The sequence below is a fragment of the Cygnus olor genome, chromosome 2, assembly GCF_009769625.2.
Source record: "Cygnus olor isolate bCygOlo1 chromosome 2, bCygOlo1.pri.v2, whole genome shotgun sequence".
In the NCBI taxonomy this organism is placed as follows: Eukaryota; Metazoa; Chordata; class Aves; order Anseriformes; family Anatidae; genus Cygnus; species Cygnus olor.
Window position 1 is genome coordinate 136,674,900 of NC_049170.1, and position 20,109 is coordinate 136,695,008.

Sequence of the window (20,109 nt, forward strand, 5' to 3'; positions counted from 1 at the left end):
CCCATGATATCCTTGTCTCTAAATTGGAAAGACATGGATGTGACAGATGGACCACTTGGTGCGTAAGGAATTGGCTGGATGGTCGCACTCAAAGAGTTGCGGTCAGTGGCTCAGTGTCCAGGTGGAGATCTGTAATGAGTGGTGTTCCTCTGGGGTCAGAATTGGGACTGGCACTATCTAATATCTTTGTTGGTGACATGGACAGTGAAATTGAGTGCACCGTCAGCAAGTTTGCTGATGACACCAAGCTGTGTGGTGCAGCTGACACACAGGAGGGAAGGGCTGCCATCCAGAGGGACCCGGGCTGGCCTGAGAGGTGGGCCTGTGCAAACCTCATGAGGTTCAACAAGTGCAAGGTCCTGTATCTGGACAAGGGCAATCCCAAGCACAAATACAGGGTGGGTGGAGAATGGGTTGAGAACAGCCCTGAGGAGAAGGACCTGGGGGTGGTGGCTGATGAGAAGCTCAACACAAGCCAGTGATGTGTGCTTGCAGCCCAGAAAGCCAACTGTATCCTGGGCTGCACCAAAAGCAGCGTGGCCAGCAGGGCGAGGGAGGTGATTGTCCCCCTCTGCTCTGCTCTTGTGAGACCCCACCTGGAGCCTGCGTTCAGCTCTGGGGCCCCCAACACAAGAAGGACATGGACCTGTTGGAGAGAGGCCAGAGGAGGGCCACAAAGATGATCAAGGGGTTGAAGCACCTCTCCTATGAAGCCAGGCTGAGGGAGCTGGGGTTGGTCGGCCTGGAGAAGAAAAGGCTCTGGGCAGACCTTACAGCGGCCTCCCAGTACCTAAAGGGGGCCTACAGAAAAGCTGGGGAGGGACTTTTTGTCAGGGGGTGTAGGGATAGGGCAAGGGGAAATGGCTTTAAACTAAAAGAGGGGAGATTTAGATTAGATGTTAGAAGTTCTTCACTCAGAGGGTGAGGCACTGTCACAGGCTGCCCAGAGAAGCTGTGGATGCCCCATCCCTGGAGGTGCTCAAGGCCAGGCTGGATGGGGCTTTGGGCAACCTGGTCTGGTGGGAGGTGTCCCTGCCCATGGCAGGGGGTTGGAACTGGGTGGGCTTTAAGGTCCCTTCCAACCCAAACCATTCTGTGATTCTGTGATGATTCTATGAAGGTGGCTTAGTTCTTCCACTCAGGCTGCTAGAAGATAAACGAAAATACATATACTTATAGACATATACACACATATTCTTTAATATGCTTCCTTAGCTAAGGGCTAAAACAAATTAACTGCTTCCGTATTAGTTAAGGACCACTTGAGTAATTTGGATGAAATCACACAAAAATCAAGTGGAGTTGCCACAGATCTAGCTGCCCAATTTATAATTACATCAATAGAAAACAAGTACAAAAAGCCTAGACTGGTTGAACGTAAACCTTCATTATTCCAGGAAAAAAAACCAAGTATGAGGTTGTATCAGCGAAGCAGAAGCCTGACCTGTAATGCTCAGCGGTGTTGCTCTGCCCTCTACAGACTAGATTGTATAATCACATTTTACCCCCAATGACATCTTTTAAAGCACGTCTAAAACAGCAGAATTAGTGAATTAATGTGAATTCAACATAGGAGCTACCTTCTAAGCACACACTGTGACACTACAAGCCGTAAGATAAGTCAGGAGTACTCGTGAGCCAGTGTTTCCTGTGTTCTTACCACGTCCACATTGCCCACTCAGTCTGTGAAGTAATTATTGCCTGAATAGCACCAACGCCTAGAGTCCAAATGGAAAGTATCTTATAGGAGATATTTACGTCTATTGCTCTATTGTGTGCTATTCACCATTTCTTCATGCTGGAGAAAGAAGATTTATTCTAACTGTTGTACGTAGAGCAACTTCTTGCTGGTACTAAGAAAAGTTTTCTACAGCAAGATCCAGGGGACTGCAAATGCTGTGATTCCTGGACTGACACTGCAATTTTAAGGGACCAGCATGAAACTAGTGGTAACCTGCCCTGATGGATACACCAAGGTACCAGCATCCCAGTCCGCAGCTTTAGCTGTGTGCCACCTCCCAAAGCAATTGGCTCAGCCTTTTATCCTAGATAAATGTCCAAGAAACGTGGATCTACCTTTATGAACTTGCTCTAATTTAATGTGCTGTCCACATGTTATCTGGTAAAGAATGATAAAGCTCACTTACTTCTGAGGTATTTGCTACATCCCCACTGATGTCAGAAAACAACCATGTACTTGTTTTTTTTATGATTTGGACAATGCTTTTTTAGTAGGGGGATTTCATAACCCTTCCAACAGAGAAAACAGGGTCCTGCAGCATTTTCATAAGTCTTCTCTTGGCTAGGAACAACACATTAGAGTCACAGTTTACAAGAAACACAATTCAGATTTGTTCCAACTTTGCATTTTATTGATGTGTCTACATTCAAAAAATACTTAATGCACACATGACCGGTCCCAGGCATCATATGTGGCTCTCACAAATGAGCAGCACCTGACACTCCTTTATTTCCATCCCCCACAGGTCGGCCTGTCTGTGGTTATCGGGTGTCACACAACAGGCAAAATTGGTCGGGCCCTGTGCAAAAAAAGCCTGTCGGGAAGAAGAATTTGCCTATGCAGCTCCCAACATAGCCTACTGTGTGACTCCCACATGTGCTGGTTACATGACCTGGCCCAAAGACTCACATGTCAGGAAACAAGAGAAGTGAGCAGTCTTCTAACACGTGGAAGCATCTAGTGCCTGGCATTTACAGAACACCTTCAGTACAAAACTGAAATGGCTAATAAGAAATGTATATATTCAATTTTATACAATGCAGAGCTTGCCATATGTAATGCTATTACACTTCTGCAAGTTAAATTTTATGGCAGGCTAATATCCTTAATAACTCCTTTTCTGAGCTATATTCAGAGTCTGGGTTGGACACCCTACATAACATGCATCTATGTTTGCACATAGAACAAGTGAGATAGAACAGCACATTAAAATTTCATAAAGGAAAGCTATAAAAATGTATTAGGTACATCAGAATTTGATTCCTATCCAGAAGTACTGCAGGAACACTGATTTGGAAAAGCTGGTATGACATTAAACCACCGGCTACATTTCCAAGTGCAAGCTTTTGCACGGATTCTCCTTTTGTCATACTTCATTGCTTCTGTTTTGTTGAGGGATCTGCTACAGACTAAAGCTGCAGGCTAGAAAATTTCCAAGCATACCACCCAAGCCCAATGAAAGTCTCAAGTTTTCACCTTGCCTGCTTCACAAACAGAAATGGTATTATTTCTTCCAAAGCAAAAACTGGAGGAAAACAATGGTCACATTTATACTTGGCAAAACTGTTCCCCAGTACTTCCGTTTGACAACAGCTGAATGGCATTCTTCAACAAAATTCTTTATATAATCCCTGCTATCTCAGATAACTGACACAGAAGTATCGTATCAGGTCTGGGCTACATCTTGAGAACCTTTTTGCAATCTTATATCAAATAAACATCAAATAAACATGCAAGCTCCGAATTTACATTTCTTTACATTCTTTTCATTTGAAGGCTTTGGAGTGGTTTGTAACATCCAACACTGAAGAAAGCAAAAGTAGGGAAATCAAATACTGAAAACCACTCTTCTTTCCAACAAAATAATTATATTTAATGACACACTAACTATTCTCAGATCTTGGAATATGCTGAATTCTGTAATGGAAAACAATACAATAAGCACCATTTCTGCACATTTAAAACTTCACCTGGACAAAGTGTTGTCATATCCCACCACTCTGATCAAGGCCAGAACCAAGTACACTTGAATAAACGTGATGATTTCAGGGAATGCTCAAGTTTCCATATACACTTACCAATAAAGACTATCTTCTAACATTTTCAGGGCTTGGAGTGGTCTTAATGGTGTTAGTGATATGATTGCTTGATAACAATTCTGCAACTCTCTAGGCTAACAGAAGAATGGGGGATGAGATGACCCAGGAGTATTACTGACTAATGGTATCAACTGATATTTGTGCTAATTCTCTTACACTCTCAGTCCTTTTGTCTCAATTCCTTCCTAGCCTCCCTTTTTCAAGTGCTGCAGGCCATCTTCTTGTCATAAAAATCACTAAGAAGGATGCCTTGAACTTTGTTTCTGCCTGGCTTGCTCCACATGCTTGGTAGTGCAAACTGTTCCAGAGGGGGGTGACTATTTCTGTTTGTTTGTTTAAAACAGGCTAGAGGAGAAATGCTTCTTTTCCAAGTCACATGAGACTGGGTCTCATGAACTCAGATGCCTGTTAGGACTTCCCCTGATTCCTGCTCACAAGTTGCAAGCCTAACTTGTTCCCCACATTATGGCACAACGTCCAGTGGAAATCCAGGCCAAAACAGCATCCTATGGGGCTACTTGGTCATCAGTCTCAAATGGCCTTGGGACAGGTGAGCCAAGGCAACTTAGCACTTTTTGAAATACATTACTCTTCAGGAAGAAGAATGGGGTTTCTTCTTTTCCAGAGCTTGCTAGTAGATTAAGTGCTACTGCTGCATTCTTCTCTTACCATGAGCACTGGTGTTCTCCAGTAGCAGAAACTGCTCAGACACACCTGAAGAAAACTCACGAACACTTACTTCTAACATTGGGACTATCTCATCAGAAAGGAGAGAAAGCTCAGCTGATCTCTTCCAATAGCAGATTGGACATTAACTAAATGGTCTCTGGTCTGCCTGTCTCCTGAACCTGTGGTTTTAGAATTTAAGCAGTTGAAATTGCTGTCTGAAACAGCAATTGCATTGAAAACAATACATGACCCCCAAATGTGCGTACTCTATTATGCCAAGAGAGCCTGAAGTACCTCTCCAAACCCAACTCATCTCAGCCTACTAGCAAGGACACATGTGGCACTGGAACATGCACTCTAGAGCACTCTAGAGCAAAAGCACTGCGTACGTAAGCACTGCTAGGCCACCCAGGCACACTGCAGGTCCTCCACAGGCTCTAAAAAACACTCACGAAAGTGGAAGGTGAGCAGGATGCAGAGTACATTATGCCTCCGGTCACTACCAGGATCTGCTCTTTCAGAGGGATACAGACAAGGCTATAGATTCAAGAGATGACTTCTGTAAGAAAGACCATGCAATTGTTTTGAAAAAGCTCAGAAAAAGCTCAGATTGATCATGAATGGATTAGGGCCAGGAGCAAAACTTCACGAAAACTGAAATGATCTGTATGCCTACAATTTGCACAAAGCAAGTAATTTTGAATTTATCGGTACAGTTTCACATACCACGTAGCAAAACCACAAGCAGACTTCCCATTTTGGGACACTTTTCAATGTAATGATTGCCAGGACTGGTAATCCTCGCCTTCTTTCTCCTCTCCCCAAACCCAAATCCATCTCCTGTGTTATTTATACATAGTGAAAAGAACAAGCTCATAAGCTACATAATATGAATTGTAATCAAGACAGTTCACCAAGTAACAACATATTGGAAGTAGTTTTATGAAGTTACTGGGGGAAGGGAATGTGTTGCAACAGGACAGTTACACTTTCTGAATATGTAATATTTTGAAGTGAAGCTGAAGTGAAAGCTAAGTGAAACTTAAAAAAAATTTGAAATTCAGTGGAGATATATATTTTTTCTCACTCTTCAAAGCCTGAACCTTTTTTCCCTTGAAAATATTGATAGGTGTCATATACTCTTCAGAATATCTTTAAAATTACAAAATATTTAATAATTGCACAATAACCTGTTCATCTCTTGCAGTGAAGGCTGAAGGGAAGTCCAAGAAATTCACTGTAGTAAAAGTCCTGAGTCAGCAGAAAGCGCTTTGAAGAAAGCAGTACAAACTGGAAGGAAATTTCCAACACCTGCAGTTTTTGGCTGTTGTTGGCTAAAATAAAGTTTTGGGGTGTGCTGAATGAAACCTTTGAGATGAGAGCTGATCTTGCAGCATACTTTTAAAGAGATCTACAACCATTTGCTCATTAACAGCTATGAGAAAAGCAGAACAGTATTAATTCCTGTGTAGAAATTCAAATGCTTGTGTGAAATGGCTGGATTGTGGCCCACTGTTTTCTTTGAGTCCAACATTTTGCAGACAGGGGAAATAAGGCTCTCTTCTGGATAAGAGGAACACACCCTTTGCCTTGTGCCTTAATCTGTTGATTTCTTCTTCCTTCCTTTAACACTGTTGAATGTGAGCTTTAACCTCACTCATTTAGTCTCCAGAAAGCCTCCAAATAGGTTGCTTCGTTTATTAGTCCAACTCCTCATATTGCTTGAAAGACAAAGTGAAAAAATGCTTTTGGATTGAACTCTGGGTGTTGCCATCTATTTCTAGATATAAATATTCAGGTTTCCCTCTGTTGTCAGAAAACAGTGTAGGAAACAAATGGAGCCTGTGACCTGTATTCCATACAGAATTAGGTACCACACACAAGAAGATTTCATTCTGCATGTTTACCACAAACCCACCGAAGCTGCTGGTCTGCTTGGAGGTCGGTTAATTCATTAATGGATCTCCAGCTGCACTGACAAGCATATGCTCGTGACCCTTTCTTCTTTATCATCTTCGCTCTTAGCTTACTGAGCTCAGGCATGTTATTCCTGTCAATCAAACGAGTTCAGTTTAGAATCATGCTTTCTTTTTTTTTAAGAAAAAAGACACACAAGGCCATTTTAATTCAGAAAAGCTCTTAAGAACATTTCTGAATACCCCTGTCATGAATGAATTTAGATATACGCTTAAGTTTTGTTTTGAACACAATCCTTTCTTGAGAGCAGAACTCAGTGTGTACTTTCTGTATTCTCAGATCAGCTGAAGTGTAATATTTTTGTAAGCCATGTCCTCTATGTGGTTCAGAGATGCTCCTTCAGCCTCCAAAGAAAGAGTTTTGGAAGAAAACCAGGTAAAGTCAATTGTCTTACCAAGAAATTATCCAAAAATATATTAGTCTTATCAAGCTTACTGTAAAAATCCCTATACAGAAGGGATATAACTACAGAGTTAAAAATGTTATCTGTAGCTGTTTCTCAAGATGGTCATTGAGTGACTGAAATGGCCATAAAAGAGAAGAATGTACATCAAACCAAAAATTATTCCTGTGCAAGCATCCAGCACAACAAATAAAGAGTTGGTATGGCTATTACAAAACCAAGTTGTTTCAAAAAGCAGGTGAAAATTTAGTATTTTAATTATCCCTCCTCTCATGACGTCCTTCCTGCCATCAATTATTGGTCACTGAAATGCCTAAAAGCAACACTGGCAAGCTCAGTTATATAAAAAACAAACAAATAAACAAACAACAAAGAAAGAATTTTTAACAAAAGAGGTCATACATCTATTAATTGGAGGTGAGAATTTAATCATCAACTTTACTTTTTAAAATTCAGATTAGCCAAAATAAACATTTTGCTAAAGATTAAAAGTTTTAATCAATATTACAATTATCTGACATTAAAGCCTTTTGTGTCATTAAGTTGTTTATTAACTCAAGATCTCAGAACCAGGGAAATTTAGACTTTAAATAAACAGAAGAACTATATTTTTATTTAACCTTTCTAGCTACCAAACTCATCTCAAGAGACTACTGCAGCAATGTATTTTTACATTTGTTTTACAAATTTTGTTGTTTTAAATACTGAGGGAAAAAAAAAAAAAGATTTTCATTCACTGAGAAACACAAGTTATTGAAACCAGAGGAAAAATATGGGAAAAACCTAAAATGTAGTATAAGAAAAATAATGGAAAATGAGATGATTTATCCATTACTGTTCTGTTCCAGATGTTACACCCCCTGGTGGCCAAGAACATACTGTGAACACATCCACTATCTCCATGTGTGAACAGGCACATAAAGAGAATTCACCAAAACAAGGAGAAATTAAACTTGATGTCTGTATTTGGAGCATGCCTTCTATGCTACATGTCACTAAGTCTTGGCATTAGATAGTTTTAGAGAAACTGGACAGAAGAACCCCTTAATTTTAAGTCTTTCCCCCCAAAATGAAATGATTAAAGACTTCACTATATAAGAAGAAAACAAAAATCCCACCTCTCCAGTTGTTTCAAAAAGAAGCCTGTTAAGAAACCAAACTATCTGATTTTTACTGAACATGACAGCATAATGCTTGATACTGGAAAAAAGAAAAGCTGACTTAAAACAATTGTAGTTCGTGTATGTATGAGAATATGGTGAGAAGTACATGCTGGTACTTCATTAATTTTTTGGCATCCTGCAATGGCACACCAAAGGCCAACACATCACACAGACTATTTTCTTATTTCAGCAGTGAAGTTGCCTCTTGATCTATCAAACCTGAATTATTTTTAAAAACCGAGAGGGACAGTGATGGGGAAGAAATGGAAAGGCACGAAAACAGATTGTGGAAGATGTTGCATCCCTCTCCCTGCAGACTTTCCTAACTGATTACCAAACAGTTCCTTATTAGTTAACACAGGGCTGCTAAGGACTTTGCACATTTCCTGTTCCCATCTAGCCCTGAAGCACAGTAACACAATACTAATACCAAACCCACCTGAGACATACCTGAAAAAAAGATAATCACAGGACTGATCCCAGATGTAGTCATTGAAAAGCGACACGCGGAAGTCGCAAGCAGTACAACGTAGCTGATCACATGTTCTGGTCAAAGACAAAAAAAGAACAGAAATCTCCAAGAGCTTATTATAATTAGAGAGGCTACACAGATCATTACTGTTTTAAAACCAGACCCAATCAAAAATACTAGAAGCAAGGTTAACCTATAATCTTAATTTTTTACATATCTGGTACATTCATTATGTACATGTTCAAACTATATGATCATGTATTAATTTTACAGGTTCCAAACTCCACTGAATATATCAAATAAACTGATGTTCTCCAGATAAATTCTCTTTCGTCCTCCTCACTGCTATGGCACCTGACCACCATCCACATATTCATCACATCAAGTGCATAATTACTTACTACAAAAAATCCCAGATATAAATGCAATGATGTTCTATTGGATACTGGACACACGTATTTAAAGTACCTTCCCTACGGTTAAAGTATCTTTCCTGCAGTTACAAAGCACTCTGCCTGTCTTCAGTTGAGGCTCTGGGCTGCCTATCTTCAGTTCAGGCTCTGGGATGATTTAAACCAGCCTAATGATTTAAGTGTCATACTCAGCATAACACAGAAAGCTGATAACCAGCAGAAAAAATGCAATGCTATACAGCAGAAGTAGTCTCTTGTCTCACATGCACACATTTTTCAACTCCTCAGATGAACTAAAGATTTTCTGATCAAGAACAAAGGACCGGAAGGGATGAGCTGACTCAGACTGCACTTACAGGCAGTCATATATTCAAACGAATACAGGGCTGTCCTGTACAGTTCAAACTCAGAACTTTGCACCACCACAGAAACACAGCTGTGATTAAAAATAATGATAAAGCAAGTAGAACTTTTTTTTTTTTTTACCTTTTTGAAATATTTGTTCCTATGCCATTCGGTGAAGAGCTTCCACCCAGGTACACTGGACAGCACCTATATGGATTTCATTAAAAAAAATTTACATTATAGCAAAACATGTTGGAGAAAGTAATATAGCTTCCTTAACAGTTATGTGTTACACTACTTCAAGCATTGCCTTTTCAGCAAGATTTCCTTCTAGTTTTTTAAAGTCATGGTATTTCTAAGATAGTATTTATTGAATACAAGCAAAACATCCAAATGCTTACAAACTATTGAATTTTAAAAATTCCATTGATAAGATGTTCAAAGAAAAACTCTATGATAACCACTCTCTATGCCAAATACATGTGATTACATATTGCAGGTTTTGACAGGATGCTGTTGTTCAATAATTACTTAAATTTTGACTACATGAAAACACATTAGTAATTCTTCAAAATTAATTTTCTATTTATCTTTATTTTTAAAGAAAGCTTCTCTAAGTACTCAGTTTATTTCTTAGTTAATGTCAATACAAATTAAACATCAGTAATACCACCAGGCTGAAAACAAGCTATAATCAAGCTGCGTTCAGCTAGCCAAACATTTATCACTTACCTTCTCCTATGAGTCTGTACAGCAGCACTATTGTTTTCAGGTGTGAGTCTTGCAGAGTTAGACTTCAATTTCTGTTTAAAAAGCAATCAAAGAATAAAAGGCAGCATTTCAGCAGTAAAACAATATTCTGTTTTACTTAAAAAGCAAGAGCCAGAAAATCTCTGTAACAGAAGTTGGGGACTAAGAATTTGTAAGGCTCTTTTAGACAAAATCTGCTGAGGTTACAGATGGATTGTTAACAAGGCTTCTCTCCCTATAATGAATTCCCATCTCTGCTTGAAGGAACACTACACGATCACTTTGGCTTCACACCCTCTTTCTAATAATTTTGCCTCTAAAAACATATTTAATTTAGGAATCTTCTCCCTCAGAGTTTCTGAGGTTTTATTGAAAACATATCAAGGTCTTATATTATCAGAAGGACAGTGTTTCTGAGAAGTTTATTTGCTGCACATAAGACAGGTTATCACAATTCTAGAATGCTACAATTATATATCCTAAATTGGAAACCCGAGGGATATAAAATGATAAATTTATACTCATTTACTGACGGGTGTAATTTGCTCTCACTAAGAGAAACTTATTGTGGTATACAAGCATTTTTTGTTGGCTCATATTAAGTCATCCTGTAAGGAACAAGGCCAAACAAAATGAAAACAAACATTACAAAAATAAAGAGAATCTGCACAGGGAGTTGTATATATAGGAAGTATAAATCACACAACTTTCTACTGACGATATCTAAAAGAAAACCAATTTTCAATGCCTTCTATCACTCTCTTTTTCAGACTGTCTTGACTATGTAAATTGGTGGCTTCATCTCCATCGCCTGCTGCCAAACACCAGAAGTCATTTGCAGATGACACAGAACTGGGAGGAGTGGTTGGTATGGCTGGCGACTGGCTGCCAGTCAGAGGGACCTCAACAGTTTGCAGAAATGGGCTGAGAGAAGTATCTTTAAATTCAACAAGGGAAAATGCAAACTAGTGCACCTGGGAAGAAAAAACCCTCGTGCACTCCTGTACAATGAGGACTGACCAGCTGGAAAGCAGCTTTGCAGAAAAGGCCCTGGGAATCTCGGTTGGTGACAAACTGATCATGAGCAGTGTGCCTTTGCAGCAACAAAGGCCTACAGCATCCTGGACTGCGTTAGGAAGAAGAATGTTGCCAGCAGGTTGAGGGAGGTGATCCTTCCTTGATACTCAGCACCAGTGAGACAGAATCACAGAATCATTTAGGTTCGACAGGACTTCTTGAGATCATCCAGGTCAACCTCCAGCTCAAAGCAGGGTCTGCATCAGCTGCTTGTCCAGGACTGTGCCCAGTTGGGTTTTGAAAATAACACCAGACAGTCTCCACAAACGCTCGGGGCAACCTGTGCCAGTGTTTGACCATCCTCCCAGTAAGAATGTATTTTCTTGTGTTCAAGTGGAATTTCATGTATTTTATTTAGTGCCTATTGCCTCTTTTCCTGTCAGTGTTCACTACAGAGGAGAGTCTGGCTCCTTGCTAACTACCCCCATCAAGTATTTACATATTGGTAAGACTGCCCCAAGCCCTCTCTTCCCTGGGCTGAACAGTCCCAGCTCTCTTAGCCTCTCCCAAAAAGCTCCAGTTTCTCAATCATCTCTACAGCATTTTGCTGATGTCTCCAGTCGCTCCATCCCTCTCTTGCAGTGGGGAGCCCAGAACCAGACGCAGTACTCCAGGTTTGGCCTCCTGGACATGTCTGGAGTGCTGTGCTCAATACAAAAGAGATGTGGACATAATGGAATGGGTCCAGCAAAGGAACTTGAAGGTGATTAAGATCTTTAGACCACCTGACGTACTGATAGAGGCCAAGAGAGCTGGCATTGTTTAGCCTGTAGAAGACAAAGGTCAGGACAATCTCATCAATGTATAAAAATGTATTTTGGGGAGAAGTAACGAAGATGTATTCAGACTATTCTCTGTGGTGCCAACTGACAAGAGGAGGGGCAATGTACATAAATTGAAATACAAGGAATTTTACTTAAATATAAGAAAAAGCTTCTTGTGAAGATGAGCTATCACTGCAACAGGTTAACTAGAGAGGTTGTGGAGTCTCCACTCTTGAAAATTTAATTCAAAATTCAAAACCTAACTGAGCAACTTGCCTGTGTTGACCCTGCTTTAAGCAGAAGGATTGAACGAGACAATTCACCAAGGTCTTTCCAATGTCAACTGTTTTGTTATTCTATGGTTCTAAGTGCTTATCCCAGAAAAGAAAAAAAGACAAAACTGCATCCTTTATTTCAAAACAGTGTTTACTTAGATTGCTTTGACATTTGCCACTATGCTCTATCCTGACTTTGCATTTCCTTTAATTGCCTGTTACCGCCTGCATAAGAACATCTCTTCATATCTCTCCTGTTCTTCACTATAGAACTGTTGTGCTTTCCTTCCTGTTTTATTCTCCAAGTTTATCCTACAGCTTACTTTAATTCAATTTTGGTGTAAACCAGTTTTAGTTAGTGGTGCTTTTCTTTCCATTGTTGAACTTCTGCACTTCTCCAGACTCATACTCACCAGAGGCATTTTGGCAAAGCTGTCGTTACAGATTTCATCAATAACATCATCTATATCTTCTTCACTGCTGCCAAGTCTCATTAACATTTTAGCTGATCTGAAAAACAAACACATCAACCTCCATGTTAACTGCAAGTTAAAAACATAAATTGGTTACAACATTTTTCCTCTAAAATTACTGTACTATCCAAGGTAGGCCGTCCAGATCATGACTTTCAGTCCCTGTTGAACTGTCCTGTCCCATCATAAGCCTTCTTTTCGCTTGTTTCTTTATTTTCTTTTATTTGGAAATAAAGAAACAAGCAAAATAAAGAAAGCTTGAATAAAACACTGATAATATACCCCATGCTGCACATACTGAGGGTTATTGGCTTATTGTACAGCCCTGACTTTCACAGAAATCTCTAAAACACTGAAATAACATTCTGAAATTGGCAGGCTTTATGCCTCACTTCTAATGGGCTCAGGTAATAGACATTGTTCCAGATGCCCCTGATGGAAATGTAGCAGACTTTCACTGGTGGTCTATCACCACTGAAAGTGGTACTATTACTGTCCCTATGGAAGGGTTGACAAGGCTGCATAACGTAAGTCAATCTTAAAAGCAGACGGTGCTAAAATACAGCACTAATACACAGCAAAAGTGACAGCTGTGTTTGGAGGGATGTCTGTTTTTGCTGTATGCAAATTTGAACTCATTCCTCAGTATTGTGTTTGGAACCAGGGCAACTTGTTTTTGAAACAGTAAATCTGCTTACTAAAGCCTGTGCCTCCAACCTGGCAATGCACAGAGTTTCCCATAAAAAAAAAAGCCTTTTTATTTACTCTATTCAAGTGGAGCAGCAGTGTTTGAATTTATTTTATAATCCATAATTTATAATTTATAAACCTCAGAGCTTTTGTTAGCAATTCAAAATTACACGCTCAGTTGAAATCAGAATAGAGAGCAAGGCTACTCACACATACTATTATAGGATTGATTGCACATTAATCCTTACAAGCTAGATGCATGAGGCTGGACACATTTGGAAAGTTCACCTTTCTTGGCCTGTTTGAAATGGGGTGCTCACGTTCTGTGCAAATGTATTGTCATACAATATGACTGTCATCATAGAAAAAAATGGGCCATTTCACACAGCTGTCCACAAGAAGTTGTGCTCTCTCTCCTGCTTCAAAAAGATGATTCAGTGAGTATTTTGATGGATCTGAAGAATCTGAAGTGACAATAAGAACTGCACAGATCACGGTTTGAACACTTCAGTAAGAGTAGACTTAACTGAGGAAGCAGTAAGGATCAATCTCCTTCTTAGAAGCCTCAAAGGATAATAAGAAACATACTCCATTGTGGACCTACAGTCAGTGAAAGAATCCAGCGAAGTCAACGCCAGGCTGCTAATGTACTGGCAGAAAGCTGCTTCACGGGCAATGCTAGCTTTCTTTACATTTATGAAATCAGACAGTGTATATAAGTATGTTCTACACAATGAATAAATGCACAGGCAGAATTCATGCTCATGGAGAATCTGTGCCACTCTTACAAACAGCATCTGTTAGAAAAATGGGTTTGAAACATGTTTGCACTTACTGATTTCCTCCTCAGCACAGTACACAAGTCATAGGAGTTGTGACTGAATTAGTGAAGGACACATTGCCATTTTGACTGTAATACATTATGACTGTAAAAGCTGTGATAAAAGTGAAAAAATGTTAAAAAAGATATAGCTACAGCAGAGATGTTTTGAATTTGAATACTTGGCATAATCCAGTCAACTGAGTGCTGACAACTGCTTAGCTGCAACACGGGTGAATAACAGTCTCTCTCAAATAAAACTAGGAAATTCAATATGAAAATACTTGCATACAGTAATTCTACAACACCGCAATCCCAGGAAAAAGAGGAGTATTTTGACAACTGCTTGGGTACTGAAAGGAAGCATCACCTTCAATTTTGTAAAGCAACTGGCAGATCCATGGAAAAGGACTCCGTGGCCAAAACACTGCAATAGGCAGTAATTTTATAAAGTTTAAGTTCACAGAAAGTGTGCTGGTGGTGGAGCAACAGTGCTTTAACACAATCTAAACATTCTGAAAAGGGGTTCTGAAGGAATTCCTGCCAACCTGTATGCATTTAGAGAAATCACTGGCACTTCGTTTTCACTCAAGTGCGAAGTCATGTCACTTGAACCTGCTCTTGACTAGTTCTTTGTCAGAGAAAGAGAGGCTTGAAGTACCACTGCATCAGCCAGCCATCAGCAAAGCCACTCTTGAGAAAGAAAACTGTGCTTTTTTAAAGTTCTAGTAAGATTGACTAAATTTAGATGCTCATTAAGCAAACAAGGAGGAAGTACAGCCGTGTGCCCTGATGGTAGTGGCCTTGTTTGTCTTGTACTAGTCATTTGGCTCTTCAAGATTGGGAAGATGTTCAAGATGGGAACATCTTCAAGATGTTCCAGCCTGGGAGTCTGGGACATCTACATCTGCTGCTGACCTCTGGAGGGGACAGGTGACAACCCAGGAGCCTGAGGGCAGGCAGTGGTGGCAGTGCCACCAGACGTGCCCTGCAGTGCCTGAAGATGTCGGCACGGAGGCTGTCATTCTGAACATCACCAAGTTTGAAGTGGATCCGTAAAGGTGTACAGTGCAAGGTAGCGACTTACTGTAGAGGATTAGTAGAAGGAACGCTAACAGAACACATAAATAATACACATAATCAACGGAAGGAAATATTTGAAAACACTACTGAGAAAGTTCTTCCTATTACAAATTGCAGAACTTGCACATATTTTATTTGTCATAGGGTCAGCTACAGAGCTAACCACCACCCGTTTGCAACTCACAAGCAAGCTGATGTGGGTTTAACGCCGCTTTTATTCCGATTCTCCTGAGGGACAAAGATTAGCAGAAACAACAGGGCTTGCGGGCACACGACTCGGGTGTTTATAAACATATCACCGCAAACTCTGACCGGTGCTCCGGGTCCATCATCGCGGTGGTCTGAGCCCCGGGACTGCCCCGACCCCTTCCTGCCGGGCGGGCACTGCGCCACCGGGAGATGGATGCGTTAGGGGGAATACCCACGCAGGACCGCTAACCTGCCCTTCGCCGCCGCCCCTTCCTCCTCCTCTTCGCCCTCCTCATCCTCCCGGCCGCCGTGCAGCGGGCCGCGGGCCGCCCCCCGCTCCGACAGGCGGCAGAGCCGCGCCTCCACCTCGTCCAGCAACCTCTCCAAGTCGTCCGCCATCTTGCCGCCGCCACCCGTTGCCACGGCGGCCCCGCACCGCCCCCGCCGGCAGGGGAGGAGCCTCCGAGCCCGCCGGGGTACGGGGAGCACGGGGGGCAGCCGGGAGCTTTCGCCCTTTCGCCTGCCGTGCCGCCTGTACGGCATGCGGGAATTAAAAAAATAAACAAATCGGGGATTTAAAAGCCGTGCGGAGCTCTTGGAGCTCCGGCCGTAGTCGGCAGGATTCGAACCTGCGCGGGGAGACCCCAATGGATTTCTAGTCCATCGCCTTAACCACTCGGCCACGACTACGCACGCTGGGAGCTGCTCTCCTGCCGCAGTAGGTCTGTGCGCCGCCAGCCGCCTCTCGGGACGGGGGTGGGCGTTTTCGGATTAAAACTGCGGGGGTATGGACTTCGTCTGTGTGGGCGAACTGAAAGATATAAAATAGAGGTGCATTTAAATGCTTAATGCATTTTTAGTGTAGGTCGGTCTGTTGTGTATTGGTCTGTTAAAAACAAAAAAAGGATTTTCACAGGTTGCTGTGAGTCTGAGGAAACGGCCCAACTTCACTACATCCCCCAATAAATGCCCCTTTATTTATTTATTTTTTTCTTAGTTTAGATGCATTTGTCAGGAGAAGGGACTCTACCTAAAAACAGGTACATTCCTATGTACACATCCCAGTCAGCCTGTAGGAAACTCATGGGCAGGCTTTGGCATGGCTGGAAGGACACTGGTGGTGCCGGACTGGGGCTTCTGGCTGCTTTTGGCCAGTCTCAACCAGTTCTGGCCGGTTTCTTCGGGGTCTGGCTGGTTCCAGCTGGTTTCATCCAGTTCTGGCCAGTTTCAGCCGGTTCCAGCCAGTCTCAGCCAGTTCTGACCGGTTCCAGCTAGTTCCAGCCAGGTCTAGCTGGTTCCAGCCGGTCTTACCCAGTTCTGTCTGGTTTCAACCAGGTCTGGCTGGTTCTGGCTGGTCTCATCTGGTTGCAGCTGGTTCCAGCCAGTTCCAGACAGTTCTGACCAGTTCCATCCAGCCTCAGCCAGTTCCAGCTGGCACGCCAAGCAAAGTGGCTGTGGCCAGGCTGTGACCTGGTAATTAGCAGGTTCTCAATCAGCACTGAGTGCTCCAGCCATACACAGTTTGTTTAAAGGGTTCTAGGAGATATCTTAATCAAGCATTTTTTTCATTGAGTGTGCTTTATTTAGGATTTTTAAGCAAACCCCTGCAAAAGCAGCATCTCGCCTGTGTTAAACACAAAGCATGGCACTGCCATCTCTGGTCGGCTGACAGAAAGCTCAGCACTTACCCCCCTCACCAGGACCGTTCAAAATTTGTGATGAAGTGGGGGCTGCAGTCCTTAACAGCTCCAAGCAAAGCCTCTCGGTTACAAGGTGTTTTACAATCCTCCTGGCATTCCCTGTAATGAGCTGCAAGCCCTGTTTGAATTCACTTGTACTTAAGCTTTTATTTATTTGTTCCATTTTCCTCCCCATGCATCTCAGGGCTCCTTCAATACCCCAGCCGGTGCAATGGCAGGGAATGTGTTGGGTACAGCAGTTGTGAGCCTTCCCTGGGCTGATGTGATGGAAGAAACTAAATAGCGTTGATGCTGCTCCAGCTCTTTTAAGTGGTCCCTTGGTCGGGACTCAGTGTCATGTAGGTAAATTCAATCCAGAAGAAGCGGATTTTTTGGTGGAATTTTTACATTCATCTCTCGCAGCTGTGGAGAGTTTAAACTAATCACAATTCTCCCTGGTATGCTATCATCTCTGTAATTTGAAAAAGGATCAGTAGCCCACAGGCTTGGAAAATCTTGAAGAAACTCTTGTCCTGAAATACATCATCACATGTGGAAAAGACCACTTGCTGCATCATCTTAAAGGAGCTTAAGAATGCCGAAATCCAGTATCATTCTGGCATTCTTTCAAATGGCCTTAGAAATCCGAGTACGTTCTCTTTTGACTGCAAAACAGCTTCTTTCCTTTTCCATCAATACTGTGGCTGTCAATGTGTCTGCTGTAAGGTGCCAAAAATGTATGGAGTGTCTACGGGATAACGGTGCCAAAGTTGGGGTGCCTCAAGGCCTTCTCCCATGAACCCACTGGTGCATTTGCTCAGTTGGAAAGCATTTGAAACAAAAAAAAAAAAAGAAAAAAAAAAGAGGCACAGATCTTTAAAATTCCTCTGCAAAGGAATTAAAAAAACTGCAGAGATTATTTTTGTGCAGATTACTGCCTGCTGTTTAGATCCTTGTTGTTCAAAACTTCTGAAAAGCCCAAAGCAATCAAAGAGACTGGGTCAAATTAATTCCAGACCAGTCCCTGGAATCACATTGAGGTGAAGCTGACATACTGGGCCTTCAGCTAAGCTGTGGCCAGGAGAAGTATAGGAGACAGGAGTTGAGGTCACATCCTGAATTTTGCCCTCTCTTAGGAGATGAGTGAATTAATTTGCGCAAATCATGTCTCTTGCTGACTGCATGGGGCTTGTATCGGTGCAAACAGAATGGTTACTGACTGCTGAGGTCTGGAAAAGTGTCTATCTCAAGTGCAGAACAATCATTTTATCTGGCAACACTTTTTTTTTTTTTAATTTTATTTAAAAAAGACTCTTCATAGTGTATCCTCAGGAAGAGAGGACAGAAAGCTGGAAGGCTGGCCTGAGTAGAAGCCATCATGGTCTCTAAACCACAAGCCACTGCAAGCCTTCTTAGCTGTGTTGATAAAACTAGCTTTTGCCACCACAGTGATGAGGACAAAATAACTTGCTAGGGCAGGATGTTAATTTACCTCCTGTGCTTTCTCTGGGGAAACAAAGAGAGCCTTAACTGAAGTCGATCAGAGCTTTCCTCAGCTCCCTTCTCTGAATGATCAATCTCCAGTGCTCAGGCGATGATAAAGGCTGGCAGAGCTGGGAAGTACCAAAGCTGCCATTTCCTCTGTGCTGTGCTAACTGCTGCCAGCCAGGAGGGAAATGAATGCAGGGAGGCCTTCTTGATGTGGTGGTGACATGTTGCAGCCCTTTTTGCCTTTCCAGCTCTTGCCCCAGAAGCTGGGGTGGAGGCAGGAGCACAGCAGCTGCCTGTCACCAAGGTGTGCTGCCTTCACCAAATGTAAATGGGTCATGCCCCATTTTACAACCAGTCCAACTTCTTGCGTCCAGTCCCAAGTTATTGCTCTAATCCTGTTCCTGGTCACACTCCAGTATAATATCATTTTGAGCGACATCACGCTTATTTTCCAGTAGTGGTGCAGTGCATTAACACGAGTAAATTCAGGCCGAATGTAGATTCTTGGCCATAATTTAACCAGTAGTAAGCATTTCTGTGGATGAAATTATTCTCTGTAAAGATATCAGATTGGGAGACAACTTCTTGAAAGACTGCTTGGCAGCAAAAGTAGCACTGTGTGCAAGATTCCTAGTGTAATGTTATTCATTTGTGATGTTGAGAGACAGCCTTGGATCAGAGGACCGTATAAGCTGGAGGCCAATTCAGTCTTGGACTTCACTGTTGATCCTTCCATCAAAGGTGCCAGCTCAGAGCGTGGATTTTCAGCTTGGTTTTCTGGCACTGCTGCCTCACCCGTGAGGACCAGACTGGCATTGGGACTGGAACAACTTTCAGTTACTTCCAACCTTTCCTCAAATTAATCATTTCAGGCTTAGGGTACGTGAGCAGCCATCACCTGGTTCCTGGCTATCCATTTCTCTTGCATAGGGAGATATTCCTGAGGAGAGCAGCTAAGTGTCCACAGTGGCAACCTGAGCCCTTGTCATCAGGACTATACGTACTTCTGGATGTTTGTAGCCACACATGCCCATTTGCAAATGAGTGTAATAGTGTGGCGTTTACCTAGGGAAGGATAAAGTTTTCAGGACAGTACGCAAAGCAAAAAACCACTTGTCTATAAACCTTTTAATGAACCTGGTGTAGTCTTGAAAACTGCCTATAAACATGAAATTTCAATCTCCAAGTGGGCATAACAAACACTGGAAAGTCATTTCTGGAAAAATAAAAAACAACCCCAAACTGTTAGCTTCCACAGCAGTGTATCAAGAAAGTCACACTTGCAAATCAATGATAATTATGTGTAACTTCAAATAAAAATGGTGTTGCCAGGCGCTGCGTGGCTTTGCTGCACCTGCATTCTCTGGCACCGAGGGTGTCTGTCCCTGTAAAGTAGGGCAGAGGGAGGCACAGTGATAAAGCAGGTTAATGCAGGGGAAGCATCTCATCACAAGGAAAAAATGTTTCCATCTAAAAGATAGAAATAATAATTAGTAGTAAATATAAAATAACGGGCAGGCCAGGAAGGACCTAAGC

The 20,109-nt window shown here is 42.0% G+C and overlaps 1 protein-coding gene and 1 non-coding gene across 3 annotated transcripts; both read right to left on the minus strand.

Annotated features, from left to right (window-relative positions):
* Positions 1–2,351: 2,351 nt before the first annotated feature.
* On the minus strand, positions 2,352–16,116 carry C2H8orf37 (chromosome 2 C8orf37 homolog). 2 transcript variants are annotated; one of them, XM_040546585.1, is made up of 6 exons: positions 15,654–16,116; positions 12,562–12,658; positions 10,015–10,085; positions 9,424–9,489; positions 8,492–8,598; positions 2,352–6,559 (listed from the first exon to the last, which is right to left on the minus strand). In XM_040546585.1, exons 1-6 carry the CDS (start codon positions 15,944–15,946, stop codon positions 6,531–6,533), a joined length of 663 nt encoding a protein of 220 aa, XP_040402519.1. In that variant the 5' UTR covers positions 15,947–16,116; the 3' UTR covers positions 2,352–6,530. The 2 variants fall into 2 exon arrangements, with proteins under 2 accessions (XP_040402519.1, XP_040402518.1); XM_040546584.1 differs by having other exon boundaries at positions 8,503–8,598; positions 15,654–16,112.
* On the minus strand, positions 16,012–16,093 carry TRNAS-AGA. The gene has a single exon. It is a non-coding gene; the product is annotated as a tRNA-Ser (tRNA).
* Positions 16,117–20,109: the final 3,993 nt, after the last annotated feature.